This window comes from Pristis pectinata, chromosome 1 (assembly GCF_009764475.1).
Source record: "Pristis pectinata isolate sPriPec2 chromosome 1, sPriPec2.1.pri, whole genome shotgun sequence".
Lineage (NCBI taxonomy): Eukaryota > Metazoa > Chordata > Chondrichthyes > Rhinopristiformes > Pristidae > Pristis > Pristis pectinata.
The window spans coordinates 100,332,305-100,356,767 of record NC_067405.1 but is presented as its reverse complement, the minus strand read 5'-3'; the positions used below and the strand labels follow the sequence as shown (position 1 = coordinate 100,356,767).

At 43.8% G+C, this 24,463-nt stretch overlaps 1 protein-coding gene across 1 annotated transcript in view; it reads left to right on the top strand.

The window, feature by feature from the left end:
• The first annotated feature begins 3,670 nt into the window (after nt 1-3,670).
• Nucleotides 3,671-24,463, top strand: part of LOC127570275 (rho GTPase-activating protein 11A-like) — a 58,874-nt gene continuing 38,081 nt past the window's right edge. Inside the window, exons 1-3 of the mRNA XM_052015656.1 lie at nt 3,671-3,939; nt 18,764-18,852; nt 22,781-22,877. Of these exons, the coding sequence (XP_051871616.1) occupies nt 3,826-3,939; nt 18,764-18,852; nt 22,781-22,877 (300 nt within the window). The 5' untranslated portion in view covers nt 3,671-3,825. The remainder of the gene's footprint in view (nt 3,940-18,763; nt 18,853-22,780; nt 22,878-24,463) is intronic.

The window sequence follows — 24,463 nt, the reverse complement described above, 5'->3', positions numbered from 1 at the left end:
TCCGGAAGACTGATCTTACCTCTGCAATGGTGACTGTGGGTTCAGGTGCATTGGAGGCTGTTGGGGTGGGTGGTGACATTCCGACCCCCTTCTGTTCAAAACGTGCATAGAATGTGTTAAGCTCATCAGGAAGAGATGTACTGCTGTCGGTGATGCTGCCTGACTTTGTTTTATAGGCTGTTATAGCACGTACGCCCTGCTACAACTGATGGCTGGTCTGGGACTCAATTTTGGACTGGTATTGTCTCTTGGCATCCCTGATAGCTTTATGGAGGTCGTATCTCAATTTCTTGTGTAGGTCAGGGTCACCTGACTTGAACGCCACAGTCCTAGACTTCAGTAGGGACTAGATCTCCTGGTTCATCCATGGTTTCCTGTTGAGGAAACCCAGATTGCCCTCTTTGGTACACGGTTCTCAACACACTGGCTGATAAAGTCTGTGACGGTGGTGACGTACTCATCTAGGCTGGCAGCTGAGTCTTTGAAAATGAATCAGTCTTCTGACTCGAAGTAGTCTCATAGAAGCTCATCTATTTCCTCAGACCAGCACCGTATGACTTTCTGTACAGGATCCTCATGTTTCAGCTTCTGTTTGTATGCAGGGAGAAGGAGCACTGCCAGGTGGTCTGATTTACCAAAGCATGGGTGGGGGGGGTGGCTTGGTAGGTGACTTTGATGGTTGTGTAGCAATGGTCAAGGGTGTTTGGGCCCCTAGTGGGACATGAGTTGTACCGGTAGTACTTTGGTAACACACTCTTGAAGTTGGCCTGGTTGAAGTCGCTAGCAATGATGAAGAGGGCCTCAGGATATCCCATTTCAAGGTTGTTGATCGGAGTATAGTTAATTGAGTGCAGACTTCACGTCCGCCTGGTGGAATGTAGACTGCAGTCAGGATAGCTGAAATGAACTCCCGTGGCAGGTAGTATGGGTGACATTTCATCATTGGATATTCCAAGTTGGGTAAGCAGGAACTCACCAGTGCCTGTATTGACAGAGATGTTATGAGGTCTTGTACTTGTTTCTCCAGCAAAACGATACTGACAATGACACGGTCACATTCCAAGTATTTCATCACATGCACAATGCCTTTGCAATTATAGTCACAGAGTAATACAGTACGGAAACAGGCCCTTTGGCCCAACTTGTCCATGCCAACCAAGACGCCCATCTAAGCTAGTCCCAATTGCTTGTGTTTGGCCCACATCCCTCGAAACCTTTCCTATCCATGTACCTGTCCAATTGTCTTTTAAATATTGTTACTGTACCTACTCTACCACTTCCTCTGGCAGCTCATTCCTCTGCATGAAGTAAATGCATCTCAGTTCCCTTCTCACATTAAACTAATGCCCTCTAGTTTTTGATTCCCTTTCCCTCAGAAAAAGACTGAGCATTCACCTTATCTATGCCCCTCATGATTTTATAGACCTCCAAGGTCAGCCCTCAGTCTCCGACACTCCAAGGAATAAAGTTCTAACCTGCCCAACCTGTCCCTGTAACTCAGAACCTCAAATCCATACAACATTCTTGTAAATCTTCTTTACACTTTTTCCAGCTTAATGACATATTTCCTATAACTGGGCAACTAAAACAGTACACAATACTCCAGTTGCAGCCTCATCAATGTCTTGTATAACTGCAACATAATGTCCCAACTCCTATAGTCAATGTCCTGACTGATGAAGGCCAGCATGCCAAACACTTTTTTCACCATCCTGTCTACCTGTGTTACCAATTTCAGCAAACTGTGTACTTGGACTCCCCAGGGCCCTACCCTTCACTGTGAAAGTCTTACCCAGGTTTGACTTCCCAAAATGCGACATCTCACATTTATCTGGACTGAATGCCATTACAAGGGAATTACAAGATCCTCTTGTAATTTTTGATAATTTTTAAAGATATCTTTATTAGTCACATGTACATCAAAACACACAGTGAAATACAGCTTTTTGTGTAGAGTGCTCTGGGGGCAGCCCGCAAAAGTGTCGCCACGCTTCCGGTGCCAATGTAGCACGCCCACAACTTCCTAACCCGAAACTTCGACTGTTTATTTCCCTCCATGGATACTGCCTGACCTGCTGAGTTCCTCCAGCACTTTTTGTGTATTGCTCCAGATTCCAGCATTTGCAAAATTTTTTGCATCTCCTAGGTCTATTAGGCAGTATTGATCCCCATATACTGGTCTACCTACAGCAAGTACCACAATGCACCAAAAAGATATCATCAAAACCATCTCTACAAAATCTTCCAAACCCTCTCCCCTTAGAATAAATATCATAACTTCATTAATTTGGGAAATCCCCTGTTACATGACCACTCAGAACAAAGGAGCATCCAGGATAGCAATGAGAACTTCAGGTCTCTTCAAAAACCCGGTGAAATTAGACAGGGGACATGACCTCTCAACATGCCCCTCCTGTCCCAATTAAGGTGGAGTCTAGGGATCCCACATTTGCCACCTTAAAAGTGGACTGGAAGCATGTTTTCCTCAAACCCAAAGAACTGCTTAATGAGGGGCAGGGAGCACAACTGCTTTTAATTATTGTACAATATTGAACTGGCCTTTTTTTGTGTCTCCTAGGTCTATTGGGCAGTATTGATCCCCAGGTCAAAATATATTGGTTCCATCAATAGTTCTTCTACGTTCAATAAACATATTTAGCACCAAGTCAAATCTGTTCCTTTGACAGCATTCATGGAATATGCATCAACCAATTCCCCTACCTGTGGGCTTTACATTTCATGCCATGTCACTACTTGGTCTATTCGCCCTCACGGAATTCACAACCAAAAAATCTGGGATACGGAATAAAAATTCGCTCTTACGAAATGTATGATGGGCAAAAAACTTCGTAGCCAATGAAACGCTTTGTGAAGTGGAGTCCCCATTCGTAATGGAAAAATGTCGTTAGCTATGCTCTTACTCAAATGCTCGAATTTACATGATAAACTAACTAGCCAAAATAATATAAAAAGTGGAACTTAAGGTTGTGTAGCTACCTGTGATTTTTTTATATAATTCTTTTATGGACCTTGGGCACGACCTTCGACTATTTTCAATGCACTCGGACCTCCCTGAGTTTGGATTGCCCGCCTTTTTGAAACCTGAACTGGCCGCCTCTTGTTTCAAGGATTTTCGGCCGCTCCGCCAACCGTTGCGGTATCAGCGACCGCGACCGCGCACGCGCACAAAACACCACCCACCCCTCAGGCAGCGCCGAAGACACCCACACGTGCCAGGACCCCACATTTGAAATAGCTTCAGCCAATGAGAAGCGTCCTCGGAGAGCGCCACCGTTCCAGCGGGAGGACGCGCCAGGAGCAAAGGGATTGGGGGTGGGGGCGCCGACCGGGGGAGGGGGAGAGAGAAAGAGGAGGAGGGCATCGGGGGGTGGGGGAGAGAGGAGGGCATCGGGGGGAAGGGGAGAGAGAGAGGAGGAGGGCATCGGGGGGTGGGGGAGAGAGGAGGGCACCGGGGGGAAGGGGAGAGAGAGAGGAGGAGGGCATCGGGGGGTGGGGGAGAGAGGAGGAGGGCATCGAGGGGTGGGAGAGAAGAGGAGGAGGGCATTGGGGGGTGGGGGAGAGAGAGGAGGAGGGCATCGAGGGGTGGGAGAGAAGAGGAGGAGGAGGCAGGGTGTCGAGGAGGGAGGAGGGCATCGAGGGGTGGGGGAGAGAGTAAGGCGACAGGAGAGTGGTGGGTGAAGGGCAGAGGGAGCGAAGGTGGGGGACGGAGAGCGGTGGGTGAAGGGGTAGCCGGAGCGAAGGTGGGGGACGGAAAGCGGTAGGTGAAGGGGCAGCGGGCGACTGGAGAACTGGAGCAGAGCCAGAATGAAGGCTGACAGAAACATGCTGAGGCTCGCTGTGGTGCAGCACCTCCGAGACTACGGGATCAAAGTGAAACACTGGAACAGGATCAACTGCAACAGTCGGCCGCTGGGCCGGGTAAGAGATTGCCAAAGCTTTGCAGTTACATAGCTCGGCGCTGTTTACATTACGAAGCAAGGGGAACTGCACGTTGTTGACATTGGACATGTGGGGACTTGGAGAATGTAATGTTTATAGTTTGCAGAGGTGGGTAGGTAGTGACTGAAGTAAAATCTACAAATTGCATTGGGATTCAAAACAGTTCTTTTTAAACATTCAGGTTCGGGTCGTTCAGCACTGGCTTCCTTTATTTGTTAGGGCAGAATGTTCCAGGCAAGCATATACTTTTTTTTGTTGGGATCTGGGCATTGGTGGAAAGACAAAACCCTTGAGAAGATGGTGGTGAGCTGACACTTTGAACTGCTGTAGACCTTGTGGTGAAGATACTCCCACAATACTGTTGGAAAGTATCCAGGATTTAGACCCAGTGATAAAAGACTGGAGATTCTATTTCCAAGTAGGGATGGTGTGACACAGTAGTGCAACAGTTAGTGCTGCTGCCACACAATTCCAGTTTAATATTGGTGGTGGTGTGCTGGTTCTGCCGTACTGGAGATGTGGCAGTTCTGTCTCAGTCCTGTTTCCCCGACTTGGAACATCTGGCGGTCAATTGTCATTCGTTTTACCTGCTGAGGGAGTCCTCTGCTGTCATTCTGGTAGCGGTGTACATTCCAGCTCTGGCAGAGGTCAGGCTGCCACTGGAGGAGCTGAGCACCGTGATGACACAGCGCACCCTGATGCCTTCCCGATCATCGTTGGGGACTTCAACCAGGCTAGCTTGAAGAAGTCTTTGACCAACTACCACCAACATGTCACCTGCAGAACCAGAGGAGCCAATGCATTTGATCACTGTTACACCACCATCAAGAACGCTTACCATGCCATCCCCCACCTGCACCTTGGCAAGTCCAATCAGCTGGCTGTACTTCTACTCCCGGCAAAGAGGCAGAGACTGAGGACTGCAGCACCAGTGGTGAGGGCGGCGAAGGTATGGTCAAGGGAGGCGGAGGAGCGTTTATAGGGCTGCTTTGAATCGATGGACTGGACCATATTCAGGGATTCATCTTCGGATCTGAATGAATATGCCACGGCTGTCACTGACTTCATCAAGATCTGTGTGGACGCGTGTGTGCCTTTGAGAACGTACCGAGTCTTCCCAAACCAGAAGCCTCGGATAAACAAGGAGATTCACAGTCTGCTGAGGGCTAGATCTGTGGCATTTTAGACCGGCAATCCAGAATCCTACAAGAAGTCCAGGTACGACCTACAGAAGGCCATCGTGAGAGCAAAAAGGCAATTCCGAGTGAAGCTAGAGACACAATCGGATGCATGACAGCTGTGGCAGGGATTGCATGGTACTACTTCCTATAAGGTGAAACCAACAGCATAAATGGCAGTGATGCTTCACTCTCTGAGCTCAATGCCTATTAAGCACGTTTTGAAAGGGAGAATAACATTACACCTGTGCGAAACCCCACAGCATCCGGCAACCCTGTGACCTCTGTCTTAGAGGCTGATGTCCGAGCATCCTTCAAGAGGGTGAACCCTTGCAAGGTGTCAGGCCCCGACAGTGTTCCTGGCTGGAGTATTCAAGGACATCTCCAACGTCTCACTGCTGGGGTCTGACGTTCCCACCTGCTTCAAAAGGGCAGCATTCATTCCGGTGCCTGAGAAGAGCAGGGTGAGCTGCCTCAACGACTATCGCCCGATAGCACTCACATCTACTGTAATGAAGTGCTTCGAGAGGTTGGTTATGGCTAGATTAACTCCTGCCTCAGCAAGGATCTGGACTCACTGCAATTCACCAATGCCACAACAAGTCTACAGCAAACACAATCTCACTGGCTCTCCACTCTGCTTTGGAACACCTAGACAACTGCAAGAATTGCACCAGGGTACTGTTTATCAATTACAGCTCAGTGTTCAACACCATCATTCCCTCAGTACTAATAACCAAGCTTCAAAACCTGGGCCTCTGTACCTTGCTCCGCAACTGGATCCTCGACTTCGTTATTGGGAGACCACAGTCAGTGCGGATCGATAATAACATCTCCTCGCTGACTGTCAACACAGGCACACCTCAAGGATGCGTGCTTAGCCCATTGCTCTACTCTCTTTACAATCATGACTGTATGGCTAAGCACAGCTCAAATGCCATCTATAAATTTGCTGATGACACCAATGTTGTTGGTAGAGTGTCAGATGGCGATGAGGAGGCTTAATGGAGTGAGATGGATTGGCTGTTGAGTGGTGTCACAACAACAACCTTGCACTCAATGTCAGCAAGACTGATTGTGGACTTCAGGAAGGGGAAGTCTGGAGAACACACACCAGTCCTCACTGAGGAGTCAGCGGTGGAAAGGATGAGCAATTTCATGTTCTTGGACGTCAACATCTCAGAAGATCTATCCTGGGCTCAGCACATTGATACAATCAGGAAGAACTCACACCAGCGGCTCTACTTCATTAGGAATTTGAGGAGATTTGGTTTGTCACCAAAGACTTACAAATTTCTATAGATGTACAGTGTAGAGCATTCTGACTGGTTGCATCACAGCCTGGTATGGAACCTCCAATGCACAGGATCGCAAGGGGCTGCAGAGGGTTATGGACTCAGCCAGTTCCATCATGGGCACAACCGTCCCCACCATCGAGGACATCTTGAAGAGGTGGTGCTGCAAGAAGGTGGCATCATCACTAAGGACCCTCACCATCCGGGACATGCCCTCTTGTCGTTACTAAGAGGTACAGGAGCCTGAAGACCCACACTCAACGATTCAGGAACTGCTTCTTCCCCTCCGCCATCAGATTTCTGACCAATCCATGAATGCTACCTTTTGTTTGCACTATTTATTTATTTTTGTAATTTATAGAATTTTATGTCTTTGTACTTTACTACTGCAGCAAAACAACAAATTTCACGTCGTATGTCAGTAATGATAAATCTGATTCTGACCTTGAGTACACGTGCAATTTTTCCCCAGGTACTCTTGGTTTCCTCCTACATTCTGAAGTTGGTGCTGTTAGTTGAATTGACTTCTATAGTTTACCCGTGTAAAGGGTGTTGGGAAGATCAGGGTGGAGTTCATGCCCATGTGGAAGAGAATAAGTTGCAAGTAAGTAGGGAATGGGAATGCTCGGAGAGCCAGCATAGACTCAGTGGGACAATGGCCTCTTACGTTGTAAGGAAATATAAAGAAATGTGCAGCTTGGAGGGGAACTGCAGCTGTAGCATTCCTATGCATTTGCTGCCTTGTGCTTTCTGATGGTACAGACAGAAGTCATAGAATTCAATTTTAAGTCCAGAAGGCGTGCAACATGTTCAAGCTTGAGGAACAGTACCTAACCTTCCATCTGGACAAATTGCAGCCTTCTGGATTTAAGATTGAATTCAACAATTTCCGGTAACGTGATTTCTGTTTGTATCAGTCGTCCATCTGTGATATTGGCTTGGCTTGTTTGTTGTTTCTCTTTCCTCTGGGAGTGGAGGACATGTGCAGCCTTGCCTGTTGGGCATGTTTTCCTGCTCTGCAATTTGCAATTCATATAGTCTTTTGTCTATGTTCTTGCTCTTTAACTGCTCCTAATCACTCATCCACCAGATAACCTTGTTTACAGTTTATCCCTGTGGTCATCCTGGTTTTAACCTGTCAGTGACACCCCCTCCCCCACCCTCCCTATAGTTTAACAAGATTCTTTTGTCTCATTCCCAGTTCTAACAAAGGGTCTTTGACCGGATGCATAAGCTCTATTTCTCTTCCTGCAGATGCAGGCTAAACCCACTTAGTATTTCAGCATTTTCTGTTTTTATTTCATATTTCCATCATCTGCAGTTTTTTCTTTAATTTTCAGGTTAAGGGATTTGTTTAGGAATATGCTTCAAATTTATTTTGATTTCAAATTGTAACTGCCAACAGCTCACATTCAGTCACAGACTGGATGTGTATGTGATTTCATTTAAAATAATGTTGTGATGCATAATTATAATGTGACAGTATACATAATATAAAACAATGGAGCACAGAAACAGGTTCTTTGGCCCATACACAAAGTGCTGGAGGAACTCAGCAGGTCAGGCAGCATCCATGGAGGGAAATAAACGGTTGACGTTTTGGGCCAAGACCCTTCATCAGGACTGGAAAGGAAGAGGGCAGAAGCCAGAATAAGAAGGTGGGGGGAGGGAGAGGGGTACATGCAGGCAGGGGATGGGTGAGTTCAGGTGATAGGCGAGTCCAGGTGAGAGGGGAAGGTAGTGAGTGGGGGAGGGGGAGAAGATGTAATAAGCTGAGAGGTGATAGGTAGAAGAGGCAAAGGGTTGAAGAAGAAGGAATCCAGTAGGAAAGGGCAGTGGACCATGGAATAAAGGATGGGGGGAGTGAGGGGAGGAGAGGAGATGGGCAAGGTCATCAAGGCGGGGGAAGGGAACCACAGGAATAAGGGAAGACAAAGGAGTTGGGGGGGGAGCAGAAGAAAAAGAAGGGGTGGGGTTACCGGAAGTTAGAGAAATTGATGTTGAGGCCATTAGGTTGGAGACTCCGAAGGCAGAATATGAGGTGTTGTTCCTCCAACCTGTGTCTGGCCTCGACATGGCAGTAGAGGAGGCCATGGATAGACATGTCAGTGTGGGAGTGGGATGTGGAATTGTAGTGGGTGGCCACCAGGAGGTCCTGGCTGTTTGCAGCGGACAGAGCGAAGGCGCTTGATGAAGCGGTCACCCAATCTGCGTTGGGCCTCACTATGTAGAGGAGGCCGCACCAGGAACACTGGATGCAATAAATGACGCCCTTGGACTCGCAGGTGAAGCACCAACTCACCTGGAAGGGTTGTTTGGGGCCCTGAATGGTGATGAGGGAGGAGGTGTAGGGACAGGTGTAGCACCTGGTGCGATTGCAGGCATAAGTGCCAGGGGGGTTATCAGTGGGAAGGGACGAGTGGACAAGAAAGTCGCAGAGAGAGTGGTCCCTGCGGAGAGAGGGGGTGAGGAGAAGATGTGCCTGGTGGTAGGATCCCATTGGAGGTAGTGGAAGTTGCGGAGAATGATGTGTTGGATGCGGAGGCTCAAGGGTGGTAGGTGAGGACAAGGGGAACCCTGTCCCTGTTATGTCGGTAAGGGGAGGGGGTGAGGGCAGACAGTGCAGGAAATGGAGGAGAAATGGGTAAGGGTAGCATTGATGGTGATGGAAAGGAAACCCTGGTTACTGAAAAAGGAGGACCTGGAATGGAAAGCCTCATCATGGGAACAGATGAGGTGGAGGAACTGGGAGAAGGGGATAGAGTCCTTGCAAGGGACAGGGTGGGAAGAGGTGTAGTCAAGGTAACTGTGGGAGTCAGTGGGTTTGTATGAAATGTCTGTGGTTAATCTGTCTCTGGAGATGGAGGCAGAGACATTGAGAAAGGGGAGACAGGTTTTGGAGATGGACCAAGTGAATCTGAGGACAGGGTGGAAGTTGGAAGCAAAGTTGATGAAATTGAGCTCAGCACGGGTGCAGGAAGCAGCCCCAATGCTGTCATCAGTGTAACGGATAAAGAGTTGGGGGGCATTACCAGTGCAGGCTTGGAACATGGACTGTTCCATGTAGCCGACAAAGAGGCAGGCATAGCTGGGGCCCATGCGAGTTCCCATGGATACGCCTTTAGTTTGGAGAAAGTGAGAGGAGCCAAAAGAAAAGTTGTTGAGGGTGAGTACCAGTTCTGCCAGACAGAGGAGGGTGGTGGTGGAGAGGAACCAGTTGGGTCTGTTATCGAGAAATGAAATGGGGATCCTTAAGGCCTTCCTGATGGGGATGGAAATGTACAGAGACTTGACTTCCATGGTGAAAATGAAACAATCAGGGCCGGGGAACTGGAAGTTGTTGAAGCGATGGAGGGCATGCAAAGTGTCACGGACATAGGTGGGAAGGGGCTGAACCTTTGACCCATGATGTCTGTGCCAAACATGATGCCAATCCAAACTAATCTGATCTGCTTGCATTTGGTCTATATCCCTCCATTCTCTGCCTGTTCACGTGCTTGTCTAAATGCCTCTTAAGCATTGTTATTGTATCTGATCCCCTGGCAGCATGTACCAGGCACCTACCACTCTCTGTACATCTTTTTAAAAAAAAACTTTTTTCATACGTCTCCTGTAATCTTTGCCCCTCTCACCTTAAACCTATGCACTTTAGTATTTGACATTTCCACCCTGGGAAAAAGACCCTCTATCTCCCCAATCTATGCTTCTCATAATTTTATAAATTTCTGTCAGCCTCCAATGCTCCTGAGAAAACAATCTGACCTCTCATAGCTAACACTCTCTAATCCAGGCAATATCCTGGTGAACCTCTTTTGCACCCTCTCCAAAGCCTCCACATCCTTCTTGTAATATGCTGACCAGAACTGCACGCAATAATCCAAATGTGACCTAACCAAAGTTTTATACAACTGCAACATAACTTCCCAACTCTTAAACTGAAAGCCCGATCGATGAAGATAAGTATGCTGTATACCTTTTTTACCACTCTCTCTACTTGTATTGCTACTTTCAGGGAGCTATGGACTTGCATCCCAAGTTCTGTCTGTACATCAGTGCTCCTAAGGGTCCTGCCATTTACTGTAGACTTTTCTCTTGTATTTGACCTCCCAAAGTACAATGCCTCACACTTGCCCAGATTAAGCTCCACCTGTCATTTCTCTGCCCAAATTTCCAACTGGTCTATATCTTGCTGAATCCTTTGACAACCTTCCTCACTATCTGCCAATTTTTGAGTCATCTGCAAACTTACTAATCAGCCCATTAACATTTTTGTCCAGATTATTTATGTATTTCACAAGCTACAGAAATTCCAGCATGGATCCTTGTGGAACACCACCAGTCACAGACCTCAGTAAACATTCCTTACCACTACCATGTGGCCAAGCCAATTTTAAATCCAATCTACCAAGACTCCATGGATCTCATGTGCTTAATCTTCTGGATCAGCCCACCGTAAGGATCCTTGTCGAACGCTTCACTAAAGTTCATGCAGATAGCATCCACTGTCCTACTCTCATCAATCATCTTCGTCACTTCCTCAAAAACACTCACTCAAGTTTATAAGACGTGACTTTCCCCACACAAAGCAATGCTGACTATCCTTAATAAGTCTCTGCTTTTCCAGATGCGAATAGATCCTATTTCCTAAGGATCTTCTCCAATAATTTCCCTACCACTGATGTAAGGCTTTTAACTTCCTGGTTTGTTTCTATTGCCCTTCTTAAACTGTGGCATATTAGAATCAATGCACACTTAGTTATTAACATTTACTAAGTTGTTATTCATGATATATTAGATGCAGAATTAAGTCCACCATCCTCTAGGCTCTGACCGACACATCTCCAGGGAGCCACCAAAGGAGCTAGTATAGTGCGCAGGGTTTCCTAGCAGTGATATACCTGTCCAGATAAACTGTGTGCAAGTGGAAAATTAAATTTGTTCACTTGTGGTATGATTTGTCCTCAAGAATATGAAAGTAACTTTAGCCAGGGTGCACATTGCATATGTTTTACCAGCTATTCACTATAATTGTGAGAAGAAGCCCAGTTTATTTGGGACTAATTTGCCATTTGTCTGTCTGTATTTTCAATATCATTATTCCAGATAACTTTGCTAAGATTATGTTTTTTAAGTGGTGAAAGAGAAACTGAGAGTGTGGAGCGATGGCAGAGAGATAAAAATCTTCTTTCCCTGGTTTAAGTACTAATAACTCAAAACTTCAAGATCCTTTGACCAATAGTCATATGAATTGACCATACCTGTGTAGATGTCAAATTGAGTGCTAAGCTTTCTTTGTATCTTGTGCTTTTCCACCATTGTTCAGCAAATTTTCATTTCTTGGCTTTCTGGAATAAGGAAAACATGAGGGTTGTAATGATTAGGTGGTTAGGGTGGCCAGAGGTGTGGCAATCAAGAGGTTCTTAGATGATCTACATTGTGGAGGTCAGAAGGTTGAGAGTTGAGTGGGGTGTGAAGAGGAAGATTATGGAGGAGAATACCAGATGAGACATTGGACATGGACTCGTACTGATCAGAAACAGGTCCTTTAGCCCACCACATCCATGCCTTGGTTTTTCAAGTCCTTGTGTAGATACGACTTAAATGTTGTGAGAGTACCTGCTTCTATCCCCCATTCAGGCAGCACAGTCCAGATTCCAACCACCCTTTGGGTGGAAAATTTCTTCCTCAGATTTCCAAACTTCTTGTCACTAACCAAAAACCTGTGCTCTCTAGTTTTGGGTAACTGCTGTGGGGAAAAGTTATCCTATTAGTGCCTTTTTATTTCAGCACAAATTGCCCAAGGGTCCATCAGAAAATTATCTGTGGCAATTCAGGTTGGCACCTCCTTAATGTTTTTCTGACATGAGTTTCACACCTAATGCTGTTACGGGGTCATACACCACCCTTCCTTAGTGACGTAAAGTGAACCTTTTAAGTGCAGCCAGTGTTCTTCATTGAATAGTCACAACTAAGTGCTACTTTGTTACATGTATATCTACTTAAACAGACACCTCTGTCATTGGGAAACCTAACTGGGTGGCTTCCGAGCTGACTGTAGGTTGCTCAGTCATCTTCCAAAGTTCACAGTATGCTTAAACTAAAAGTCGTATTCTTTCCAGTCATTAGCCGTTGCGAAATTCATGGGTGTAATGAGTAGGTGATGACACTGCTGGCAGCAATTCAAATCCGTTACTGGGGTATTAGTGTGGCAACAACAACCACATGTGGTGAGTTGGGGATTTTTGGTGCAGGAAGTAAAAACATGCCTATTTGTGAAGAGACTGCATGCACAGTCTTCAATGATACGATATCCTTACTATACCTGCATGTCTGACAAATGTATTCATGGGATCAGTCATACTGAGGTTGTCATTACTGCAATATGTGAAATATTACAGGAGGTTGAGGTCCACTTGATTCTCAACTTCCCCTTCATTTGCAATTTTCTTGCCACAGAATCTTTTTAAGAGACCAGAGCAGTTTTCTGTAAGTTTCAATTTGTTGATTAGTGTATCCAGGTACTGCATTCCTGCAGATCTTGTACAGCAAGTTTTGTCAGCATTGTTGGCCTCCCTCAGGTGCCGGCAGCTTTTGATTGCACATGCCCATAAGGGCTCCAATTAATAGCTTGTACCTTTTCATGAAAAGGAAAGGTTTCTTTCTCCGACTCCCATCCACCCAATGTTCAGGTGTTCAGAAAATCCTGACAGGGAATGCCTTGTTTCTGAAATGTACATTTGTCACAATCATCCCCAGAGATGGAACTACAAGATATATTCTGATACTAGCACTGCACAGCTTCTGGGTGCCAATATGACAAAAGCCTTGGAAATATCAGAATAGTTGTGGAAAATATGAAAGTTTCTCAAAAAAATGAGATTCTTTTGCCAGTATCAGTCTGGGAAAGCCCTGAAATAAACACCCAGTGGGTATGGAGACCTAATCGCTGTGTATGCTTCATAACCTGGGAATCTGAAGGCAGAAGCCAGTGCTAAAGGAAGAGCAATGCGCAGGCTGAAGAACAGCAGCTGGAAATGGATGGCAACTAGAAGGGAGTCCCTGCAGAACACCAGCCTCATCTCCCAACAGAGCATGGGCAATGAGGGTCTCACTAATGGAGACATGTTTTTCATAAGCAGCCCTCTAACTCGTTGTTCCCTTTCCTACTCCAATTGTTAATCCCAACATACTTAACCTGTAGTAAGATGATGGGATCCAGATGATACCCAATTGTACCTTGCATCCTCCTTTGCATGACCACATATACTGATTGTAGCACATGAATGAATCCATGATCCATTTACTGATTCAGTAGCATCCATAGCAAAGTGACATATGTTTGCCTTGTGTGCCAAGGGAACTAGGAGACCCACAAGATATCCTTGGCATTTATCTTACTAAGAACACCCAGGTCTCTTTCAGTAATTGTAGCATCTCTCACCTTTCATGCAGCCTCTGTCAGGTCCATGACGTGTGTATATATAAAAAACCTTTTTTCTGCCAAATGCTTATGACAGCCATGATGTGTTGCTAAAGTGAATCTGATGCCCTTCTCAAATAGGTATGTGGAAAATTGTCAGATGTTGCATTTCCATCAAATCTGGCACAAGTTCTATTTACAATGATGGTTCTGGCTGCAACCCAAAGAACAGACTGTCTCAAAGACAGAAAATGCTGGAAACACTCAGCAGGTCAGGTAGCATCTGGGGTGGGGGTGCGGAACAAACTGCTGGAGGAACTCGGCAGGTCAGGCAACATCTGTGAAGGCAAAGGGATAGAAATGTCAACTATCCCTATGCCTCTACAGATGCTGCCTGGCTGCTGAGTTCCTCCAGCAGTTTGTTTTCTTTTTACTCCAGATCCCAGCGTTTGCAGTCTCTTGTGTCTCTCATGTTTCAGATTGAAGCCCCTTGTCAGAAAAGGGTTAGAGAGAAAAAGAAACTTAATTTTAAATTGCAGAGAAGGTGGTGGAAAAGATGGATAGGACAAAAGGGATATTTGGGTTGGGGCCGGGGGTGGTTTGTTAATGGGCCAAGTCGAGAGTGACAAAGAAGTGTGTGTTGCAAATAGCAGGTCAGAGTGTACTAATGGGGGGTGGTGGCAGTGAAACTGAGCTCATTGACAAAGTCTCGCAGTAAAAATTGCCAGTTTGTGTATAGACAGAGAAACAGAGTTACTGGAAGTTGGAGAATTCGATATTGAGTCTGGAAGGCTGGAGCAGGCCCAGAAGGAAAGTGAGGTCCTGTTCCTCAAGCTTGTGTTGTGCCTTGTCATAACAGTGCAACAGACAGGTAAGTCATTATTGGGGAGTGATTGAGAATTGAAGTGGCAGGCAACAGGAAGCTCTGGGTCCCCTGCACAATGGTTTCTCTAATGTGTACAAGACCACATTGTTATCTCTGAATACAGCATTCTAGATTGGTAGAAGGCAAGTGAAAATACTGTTTTGGTCCCTGGATGGTGGGAAGGGAGGAGGAAGGACGGGTGTTGCATTTGCTGTGGTTCCATGGGAAAATGTCATGGAATGGAGAGTGGTTGGTAGGTACAGAAGAGCAGGGGAAACAGTTGCTTGAAGTATGAATGGAGAGAGGAGGGTAAATTGCAAATTCCATCAGTTCCAACAAGATCCTCCCACCACACTTTCCCCTCTGCTCCCTTGATACCTTCATCCAAGTTATTTATATAAATTGGCAAAAATTGAAGCCTCAGGAATCATTAAATCATGCCAACCAGTAAAAAAAAAATCCATAAACACCTGATTTATTTCCTGTGGGTGGATAGGCATGAACTATGGAACATAAAATTGCGATAAGGTAATCTAAGATTTCAAAACTGGTTTCTGCTTTGAAAAACATTCAAAGAATAATGTTTTGGTAGGGCAAAGAGATCTTTGTGAATAATAATTGATTTAAAACTTTACTTAATCTGAATACACGCGATCCCTATGTTACGGAGGGGTTGCATTCCTAAAAAATCATCCATGTTGTGATTTTATTATTTTTCCCCCATAAAGCAAAACCCTTTTTCCCATTGAATCTTGTGTGAGATCTTTGGAGATGCATTCCTATGGGATGCTTTTTTTCATCAGTAATAATGAGTACCATAGCTGGTAAGTTCATGGTGGGGGTGGGAGGGGGGGTCACTTAAGAGATTTGCATTGGGAACTAACAAGACAATCTCTTAAGTAGGCAACAAGTAACTGCAGATGCTTGTCACCTTCCAGCCTTTAGTTTGAACAGAGGTGACAGTTAAAATAGTCAATGATATACAGGCAACACCCCCCACATTACAGAGGAATTATGTTCCTAGAAAACTGTCCATATTGTGATTTTTCTGTAACACGAAGCCCTATTTCCCATTGAATCCCGTGTTATAAGTGGAGATGTGTTCCTACGGGATGTTTTTCTCTTAACAATAATGATAAGTACTAAAGCTGTTGGTTCACTGTGGGGGGCCACCTAAGGGATTTGGAAATGTGACAGTAGATGCTTTTCACCTTCCAGCCTTCAGAACGAATGGAGGTGCAAACTTTTAAACACTTATCAAATATAGGCAAAACAGTTTAATGATAGGGCTCACAACAAAGAACAGTGTCGTTTATTTTTACAACATGCACTTAAACTTGCTGACCCTATTTCAGAACTCAAAGGTAAATACTATGGAAAAGTCTTGGGGGGTGGGGAGGAACTGCTACACAGCAAACTGAATCTACTGCGCTTTTATAAAAAAGGCCACATTATCTGACGTGTCAGGAAATGCAAATTGGAGACAAAATAAAATAGACTGAAATTGTTGTTTCTTTTGCATTTGTATTTATTTATTTAATTTTCCACCCACAAGTTCCATAACAGCAAATTTTATTCTGTATCTTGGGTTTTTGGGTAGTGATTTGTGAATTCCTTAAGGGTGAATTTCCATAACCAGATTGGCTGTAACATAGAGATCGCCTGTATTTGTGGACATAGTATAACATCCTTAAGCTAAAGAACATTGAGAACAGTTACACAGTACAAATTCAGTTTGCATCCCGGGATCATAAAGCTGTTCATGGTTCATTACTTCATGCTAAAGTTTGAAAATAAATGGCCTGTTTCAATTTCAGGAAGTGAAGTGGAACTTCATATTCAGTAATATGGTTATGACTGGAGTAATCTTTGCCCAATGGTTATTTTGTAACAATTTATTGTCGTTTTATGTTTGTCCTTCATATGATGATAGTAAAATAAATCAAGTATCATGTCTAAAGTCGATGCTAAGTCTCGGCTTTATTTGTAACAGCTTGGACATCTTGTAGGCTATCTGAGAATCTCCTTTGTGGCCGATGTTCAATGTGTGTTGTCTGATTAGGAGCTCCAGACATAAGAGATTCTTTGATTTTTGAGAATGTGGCACCATCCATCATTAGGACTTGAATCTTTCAGGTTTTTTGTTCTGTGCAGGATGTGTTCAGTTTTTTAGTGTTCAGTGGATTGGAATTTTCATCTATTATAACAACTTCACGTAAGATGTGTCACTTTCAATTCCATAAAATTGGTCATAATAGCAATTAAACAGTAATAATTCAGTCTTCAGAATCTTCACTTTTGATACTTAATTGCAACTTTTTGTCGATCTGCCTGTTTCTATCAATGGCTTAAGTCTTTGCACTACTTACCAGTACATCCCATAGACGAGTCACATTAGTCACTAGTCTGCACGCGCATTTTGAAAGCCATGTACTGAATTTGTATTGCAAATTTTAATGGAAAAAAAGTAAATTCTGCATTGTTGACTTATTATTGGCACAGAATGTTATCAATAGAAAAAAAGATTTTCCAATTAAGTTGTTGGGGGTGATTTTTTTTTTCATTTACTTACAATCAAATGTTTCAAAACCCTTTTTACCATGAAAAGTTCTGAAGCACCTGATTGTCCAATACTTGCAAAGTGCAGTTGACCCTTCGGGCTGTATTGTGGAATTTTTTATTAGAAATTCATTTGACGTGTTTATTTAAAAGAACATGCCATTTGCCATTAAAGCCGAGGAGAAATTGTATAAGGCCTTCAGCGATGGTCCAAAATGGTCATAAATTTGAGCCAGTTTGGAAATGGATTGGTAAAGTTGACTTCAATTGGCGCATCTTTATTGAGTTAGTGACTTTATTCTCTGGGTGACTCTGGTTTTCTGACTTGGTGCAATGTTTGTAAGTGCAAGCAGCCAGGACATTGGTGTCAATAAAAGTTTACCAATGTGAATTCTTGTAGTACAGTTCAGAATGACATTGACAGATTTGACATGGAGTTAAAAACCAAGCTGAAGAGCAATATTACGCTGCAGAGTTCACCAAGGTGGGTGCAGTTTCCCCTATGGATGTTTGTTACTGGATTAGGTTGACCTCACTTTGGTTTCTTTGAGGTTTTGTAGATGCTTTCTATATGACAGAACTGATCTAGCATGAGTACTAAACATGCAGGGCTGCGCCACATAAGAAACCTCTTTGAACTTGGTTTGCTTAAGTGGTGTTGAGGTGCAGTTTCAAAGTGATGGTCTTTTAGCAGGTGGACTCAGTTGTCATTAGTGGAAATAAGTCTGTGCTTTGTAAATCGGTTAGCGTTCCCTGAGTTGACAGGCCAGTTCCTAGCAAAGCGATATCCTCGGGATATACAGAATGTAGTGCTATGTTTCAGGCCAGTCACTGTTGTTAATGTTCAAATGAATAGTTTCAGTATTTAATGTGATAGCTTAAGTCTGATTTTAAAAGTTTCTGTGCAGTAACTGGCTCTTAAAGTTTCCTCTTGCTTTTATTAGAGCAATGGTTTTGAAAAAATTATTTTGCTTTTTTTATTTTTGTACATGACATAAAACATAGTATGCTTTACAGAGGGAAATTGGGGTACTTCAGTAGCTTTGGTATTTAAAATATTAGTAATACATTCCATGGTTTACTTTGAGAGAAAGTCAGGTTATTGGTAATTGACTTCAAAAGGAAACTTTGTTTCGGAGCTTACCTTCATTAATTCTAACAAGAATAATATGCAACTTTGTTCACCATTTTCTGTAACTTGTCAAGTCAAGCGACTTAAAAAAAACTACATTTCCAATGGGGCAGCACCACACACTTTCTCTAACAGTCGACTTATGTCTAGAAACCTTAGACAAGGGTCAGCAAATCAAAGGTGTTGTCAAGTGCGTGAGGGATACATCTGGAATTTAGCCACAGTTATAATTTTATACGCCATATCTTTTAAAAAAAATTTACATCATACCCAAATAACCCAAAGTGGTACCATCAGTAATGTTTAATTTGTTGCAAATTGTGCGCTCACAGATTCTTTTTGGATTCCACTTAGGACAAGAAAATAATGTACAATGGCGTGTTTGGCACCCCTCTGCATGCTCTACCACAATGCACTCTCCTTGAACATACCAGCATTCCTCAGTAAGTAGACGGGTCTAAATGATTATTCATATAGTTGAAAGGTTTAGAATATGAATTTTGTTTGTGATTTTTACATCTGTATTTTTAAGAAGTTTGAAACTGAAAGAGCAGTATTGCTTAGAATATTTTGGATCAAACTTATTTTCCTACATTTTAGCTTTGGTCTACTCTTTTAAAAAAATATCTATTTTAATTTAGATTACCAGGTAATTAAAGCATTTTTAGCCTTATTTCCCATTATTCACATCACTTGGGTAACAATGACTGAATTATCAGGAGTGAATTAAAAAATGATGATTTATTTGAAAGATTTGTTCATTCTGGAGAAAGTTGTATGGTCAAATGAGAGTTAATCTAGTACTTTTAGTCCATAGTACATGCTCTTGGCCTGTTTAGAATACAAGAATGAGAACAGCTGATGGATAATCATTGTTAATATAATCTAGCTCTATAACTTCTTTCGTAAATTGCCACAGCATATGAGCTTTCATTAGCAAGCAGAATATTAGAGATGTTTAACTGAATATAATTTTATTTGGTTACAAAGATAAAATACCTTTGGACAGATTTGGTGGATCACTTTTATTCCAATAGATTTTGTTTCATAATGTTTTGTTTGACGCTTAGTGCAATAGAGTCATGGAGAATCATGGAGTTGTGCAGCAGAGAAATGGGCCCTTCAGCCATGTGGATCATTATGCCCATCTATACTAAACCAATTAGTCTTCATTAGGTCCATATTCTCTTATGCCTTGCCTATTTGTGTACCTGTTTAAATGCCTTATAAATGTTATGATTGTATCTGCCTCCACCATCTCCTTTGGCAGTACCTTCCAGATATCAACCACTCTTTGGAAAATCCTTACCCTCAGATCTCCTTTAAATCTCCTCCCTCACACCTATGCCTGCTTGTTTTTGACACCCCTACCATAGAAAGAAGATTCTGACTAGCTACCTCATCTATAACTCTTATAATTTCATGTACTTGTATCAGCTCACCCCTGAGCTTCCATTGCTCCAGGGAAAACAAACTCAGCCTATCCAGTCTCAGTACATCTAAAGTCCTGCAACATGGGTGACATCCCCAGTGAACCTCCTCTGCACCCTCTCCACCCAACCACATCTTTCCTACAGTGTGACGACCAGAACTGCACATGATATGTAAGTGCAGCCTATCCAGTGTTTTGTAAAGCTGCAGCATAGAGCATAGAACATAAAACAGTACGGCACAGGAACTAGCCCTTCAGCCCGTGGTGTTGTGCCGAACTAATTAAGCTAATGGCGCCTAATTAAACTAATTCCTCTGCCTGCACATGGTTCATATTCCTCTATTCTCTGCACATTCATGTGCCTCTCTAAGAGCCTCTTAAACACTTCTATCATTTCTGCCTCCACTGCCACCCCTGGCAGCATATCCCAGGCACCCAACACTCTGTGTTTTTGGAAAAAAAGCAACTTGCCCTGCACATCTCCTTTGAATTTTCCCCCTCTCACAAATGCATACCCTCTAGGATTGGACATTTCGACCCCAGTAAAAAGATACCGGCTGTCTACTCTGTCTGTGCTTCTCATCATTTTATACACTTCTATCAGGTCTCCACTCAGCCTTTGTCGCTCCAGAGAAAACAACCCTAGTTCCTCCAACCCCTCTCTGTAGCACAAATGCTCGTATCCAGGCAGCAACCTAGTAAACCTCTACTGCGCACTCTCCAAAGCCTCCACATCCTTCCTATAATGAAGTGACCAGAATTGACTGCAATATTTCAGATGCAGCCTAACTAAAGTTTTATAAAGCTGCAATATAACTTCCTGACTTTTGAAATCAGTGCTTCGACTGATAAAAACAAACATGTCATATGCGTTCTTTACCACCCTATTAACTTGTGCCACTTTTAGGGAGCTATGAACTTGAACCCCAAGATCCCCCTATACGTCAATGCTGTTAAGGGTCTTGCCATTAAGTGTACTTTCCCTTTACATTTGATCTCTCAAAGTGCAACACCTCAGACTTGCCTGGATGACACTCCAGCTGCCATATCTCTGTGCATATCTGCAACTGATCTATATCCCGCTGTATCCTTTGGCAATCGTCTACTCTATCCACGATGCCATCAATCTTTGTGTCATCTGCATACAACCCATCCATCCATGTTTTCATCTGTCATTCATATATATTACAAACAGCTGATAATCCCATCAGAGTCATTGCACCTTTCTTATTTTTGAGTTCTATCCAAATAGACTAAGTGGATGTGCCCTCCACTATGTCCCCTCTAAGTGCAGCTGTCATATTGTCCCAGATTAGTAGTGAAACTCCACCCCCTCATTTAACTCCCTTTCTATTGCTTCTGAAACATCGAAACCCTGAAACATTAAGCAGCCAGTTCTGTCCCTCACTCAACTAAGTCTCTGTAATGTCCACAACATTATGGTTCCATGTATTAATCCATGCTCTAAGTTCATCTCCCTTACCCTTAATACTCCTTGCATTAAAATAAACACACTTCAACCCTGCCTCCTGCACCAGCTCCTCAGCCATGCATTCATCTTTTCTATCTTTCTATTCCTGTCCTCACTAGCACGGGAAGTAATCCAGAAATTACTACCCCCGTGGCCCTGCTTTTTAGCCTCTTTCCTAACTCCCTATACTCACTGCGCACGACCTCATCCCTCTTTCTAATGTGCACCATGACCTCTGGCTGCTCACCCTCCCCCTTGAGAATTATCTGCAGCTGCTCCAAGACATTCTTGACCCTGGCACATGGGAGGCAATGCACCATCCTGGTGTCGTTGCTGCGGCTACAGAATCTCCTGTCTGTCCCTTAACTATCAAGTCTCCTATCATGCTTGACTTGCCTGTCTCCTCCCTTCCCTGCTGAGCCTCAGAGCTGGCCACAGCTAGTGACCTGCCTGCTGTTGCTGTGCTGAAAGGTTATCCCCTCCAGCGGTATCCAAAGGTATCCAAGATTTGTCTACTATCAGTAAAATGATCCCTTTTAGGACCAGTTTTGAGTCTACACCCACATTGAGGAGCTCAAGGCATAGCTTGTCATTAATATACCTATTAATGAGGGGAATGGCCACAGGGGAACCCTATACTGTCTGCCTATACCTTCTGCCTTTCCTGGTGGTCACCCAACTATCTGCTGCCTGATCCTAAGTATGTCCAACTCCAGCTCTGGTTTCTTAATGCAGCCAGTCAAGAGCTGCAGCCGGGCACACTTCCCACAGGTGAAGTCATCAGGGATGCTAGAAGTTTCCCTGATCTCCCACATGACATCCCATCTCTTATATTCTATACCCAGCCGATGAAAGCAAGAACGTCATATTGTCCTCACCAATCTATCGACCTGTATTGCCACTTTCAAGGAACTATGGATTTCGACCCCTCAGTCTCTCTGTTCGTCAGCATTCCTTAGTGCCCTACCATTTACTGTACACTTCTCACCCCTATTTGACTTTCCCAAATGCATAACCTTGCACTTGTCAGGATTAAATTCCATATGCCATTGCTCTGCCCAACTTTTCAGCTGTAGCCTTAGACAATCTTCTTCACTGTTTATGATGTCACCAATTTTTGTGTTGTTTGTAAACTTGCTATTTGTACCTCCGACATTCGCATCCAAGTTGTTGGTATATATCACAAACAAGAAATAGACCTGGTTGAATGCTGTTGAGATAAACATTACATAATACCTAACACCAGATTTCAAGTCTTGAACTACTCCTGATACATTACGTTTTATCGGTAGTCTAATGGTAGCATTTCAGTGAAAATTGTTCTGTAACATCACTTTCACACTGGTTGTAGCTCATTTAAATATTGTTATGCTTGAGCTATCTGAACATTTTTGAATAGCTCAAAAATATAATTAAATTATTAAAGAGCTTCTAACTGTGACATTTCATTCATGATCTGAACTTATAGGTTTCTTGTCGATGCCTGCAGCTATTTAGAAAAGCACATTCACACAGAAGGACTCTTCAGAAAATCTGGATCTGTGACTCGTCTTAAAGCTTTAAAGGTAATGAACATGGCTTAATTTCAAATGTTAACCCTGCAGCTATATTACTTTGAGATGAGGATAGTTTCATTTTCCTCATTGCCTCATAGAAGTAGAACCTTGGCACTGCACATGCTACCTTTGTAGCACACAGTTTATGTTATCCTCCACAGAATAGCCAAAGAATCCAGACACCACCGTAGTTTGGAGTGTTGAAGAGAGAACTGATTCTACTCTCATTTGTTGATTCTTATTTGTACTCCTGAATATGATTTGATCACCTATCATGCATATTGTTACATCATCTGATAATGGCTTGTCAGGGATAACTTCAATTTTTAACATCCTCATCCTTGTTTTAAAATTCCTCCATGGCTTTGCCTACCTCTACCAACCCCGCCACATCAAACCCTACTTCACCTTCCCCTCTCAGATCCATACCTTTTAATAATTCTGGCCTCTTGAACCTCAAGTCTTCTTTGCAAGTCAACTTTTCTTCATTGTTGGCCATACTTTGGATGTCAAGGCAAACTCTAGAATTTTGCCTCTGAATTTATCCATTTTCTCTTCCCTCCTTTTCAGCTACTCCTTGACACCTACCTATTTAGGGTTATCAATCTAATATGTCCTTAGCCCAGAATCAAATTTTGAGACACTCATCAAGCACATTGGGATATTTACTGAGTTACTGAAGCTATGTAAAAGGTCTTTTGACCTCTTCATTTCCAATTGCCATCACAACATCAACTGCTTTGGCTTCTCCACTCCTCTCACCCACTCCAACCTCATCCCATCCGAATACTCAACACCCCACTCACTTTCCATCAATCCCAAATCTGCAGACAAAGGTGGGCTGTTGTAGTCTGTTGGACTGACTTCTATCTTGCAGAGGCCAGACGACAGCTCTTGGACACCTCCTCATACCCCTGGACTATGACCCCACCAACAAACACCAGGCCACTGTCTTGTATACCGTCACAGATCCCCTTACCTCAGAAGACCTCCCCTCCTCAGCCTCCAACTTGATAGTGCCCCAACCCCGCACTTTTCACTTCTATCTTTTACCCAAGATACACAAACTGGACTGTCCTGGTAGGTCAATTGTTTCTGCCCGCTCTGGCTTCACTGAACTTGTATCTTCATACCTTGACCCCATCCTGTCTCCCCTTGTCCAGTCCCTTCCCATTACATCCTGGACAGCTTGCGTACTGTCCACCATTTTAATAACTTCTCATTCGCTGGCCCAAGCACCTCACCTTCACTATAGATGCCCAGTCTTTATACACCTCTATTCGCCCATCAGGAAGGTATTTCCACTTCTCTCTGCAACAATGATCTGACCAGTTCCCCTCCTCCAACACTCTCATCTGTCTGGCAGAACTTGTTCTTACCCTGAACAACTCAACTTCTCTTTCGATTCCCCTACTTCCTACAAATCAAAGGTATAGCCATAGGCACCCGCATGGGCCCCAGCTATGCGTGTCTTTTCGTTGGCTACAAGGAACAGTTCTTGTTCCAGACCTTCTCCGGTACCACTCCCCAACTCTTTCGATTACATTGACAAATGCATTGGTGTTGCTTCCCGCTCCCATGCAGAACTTGTCAAA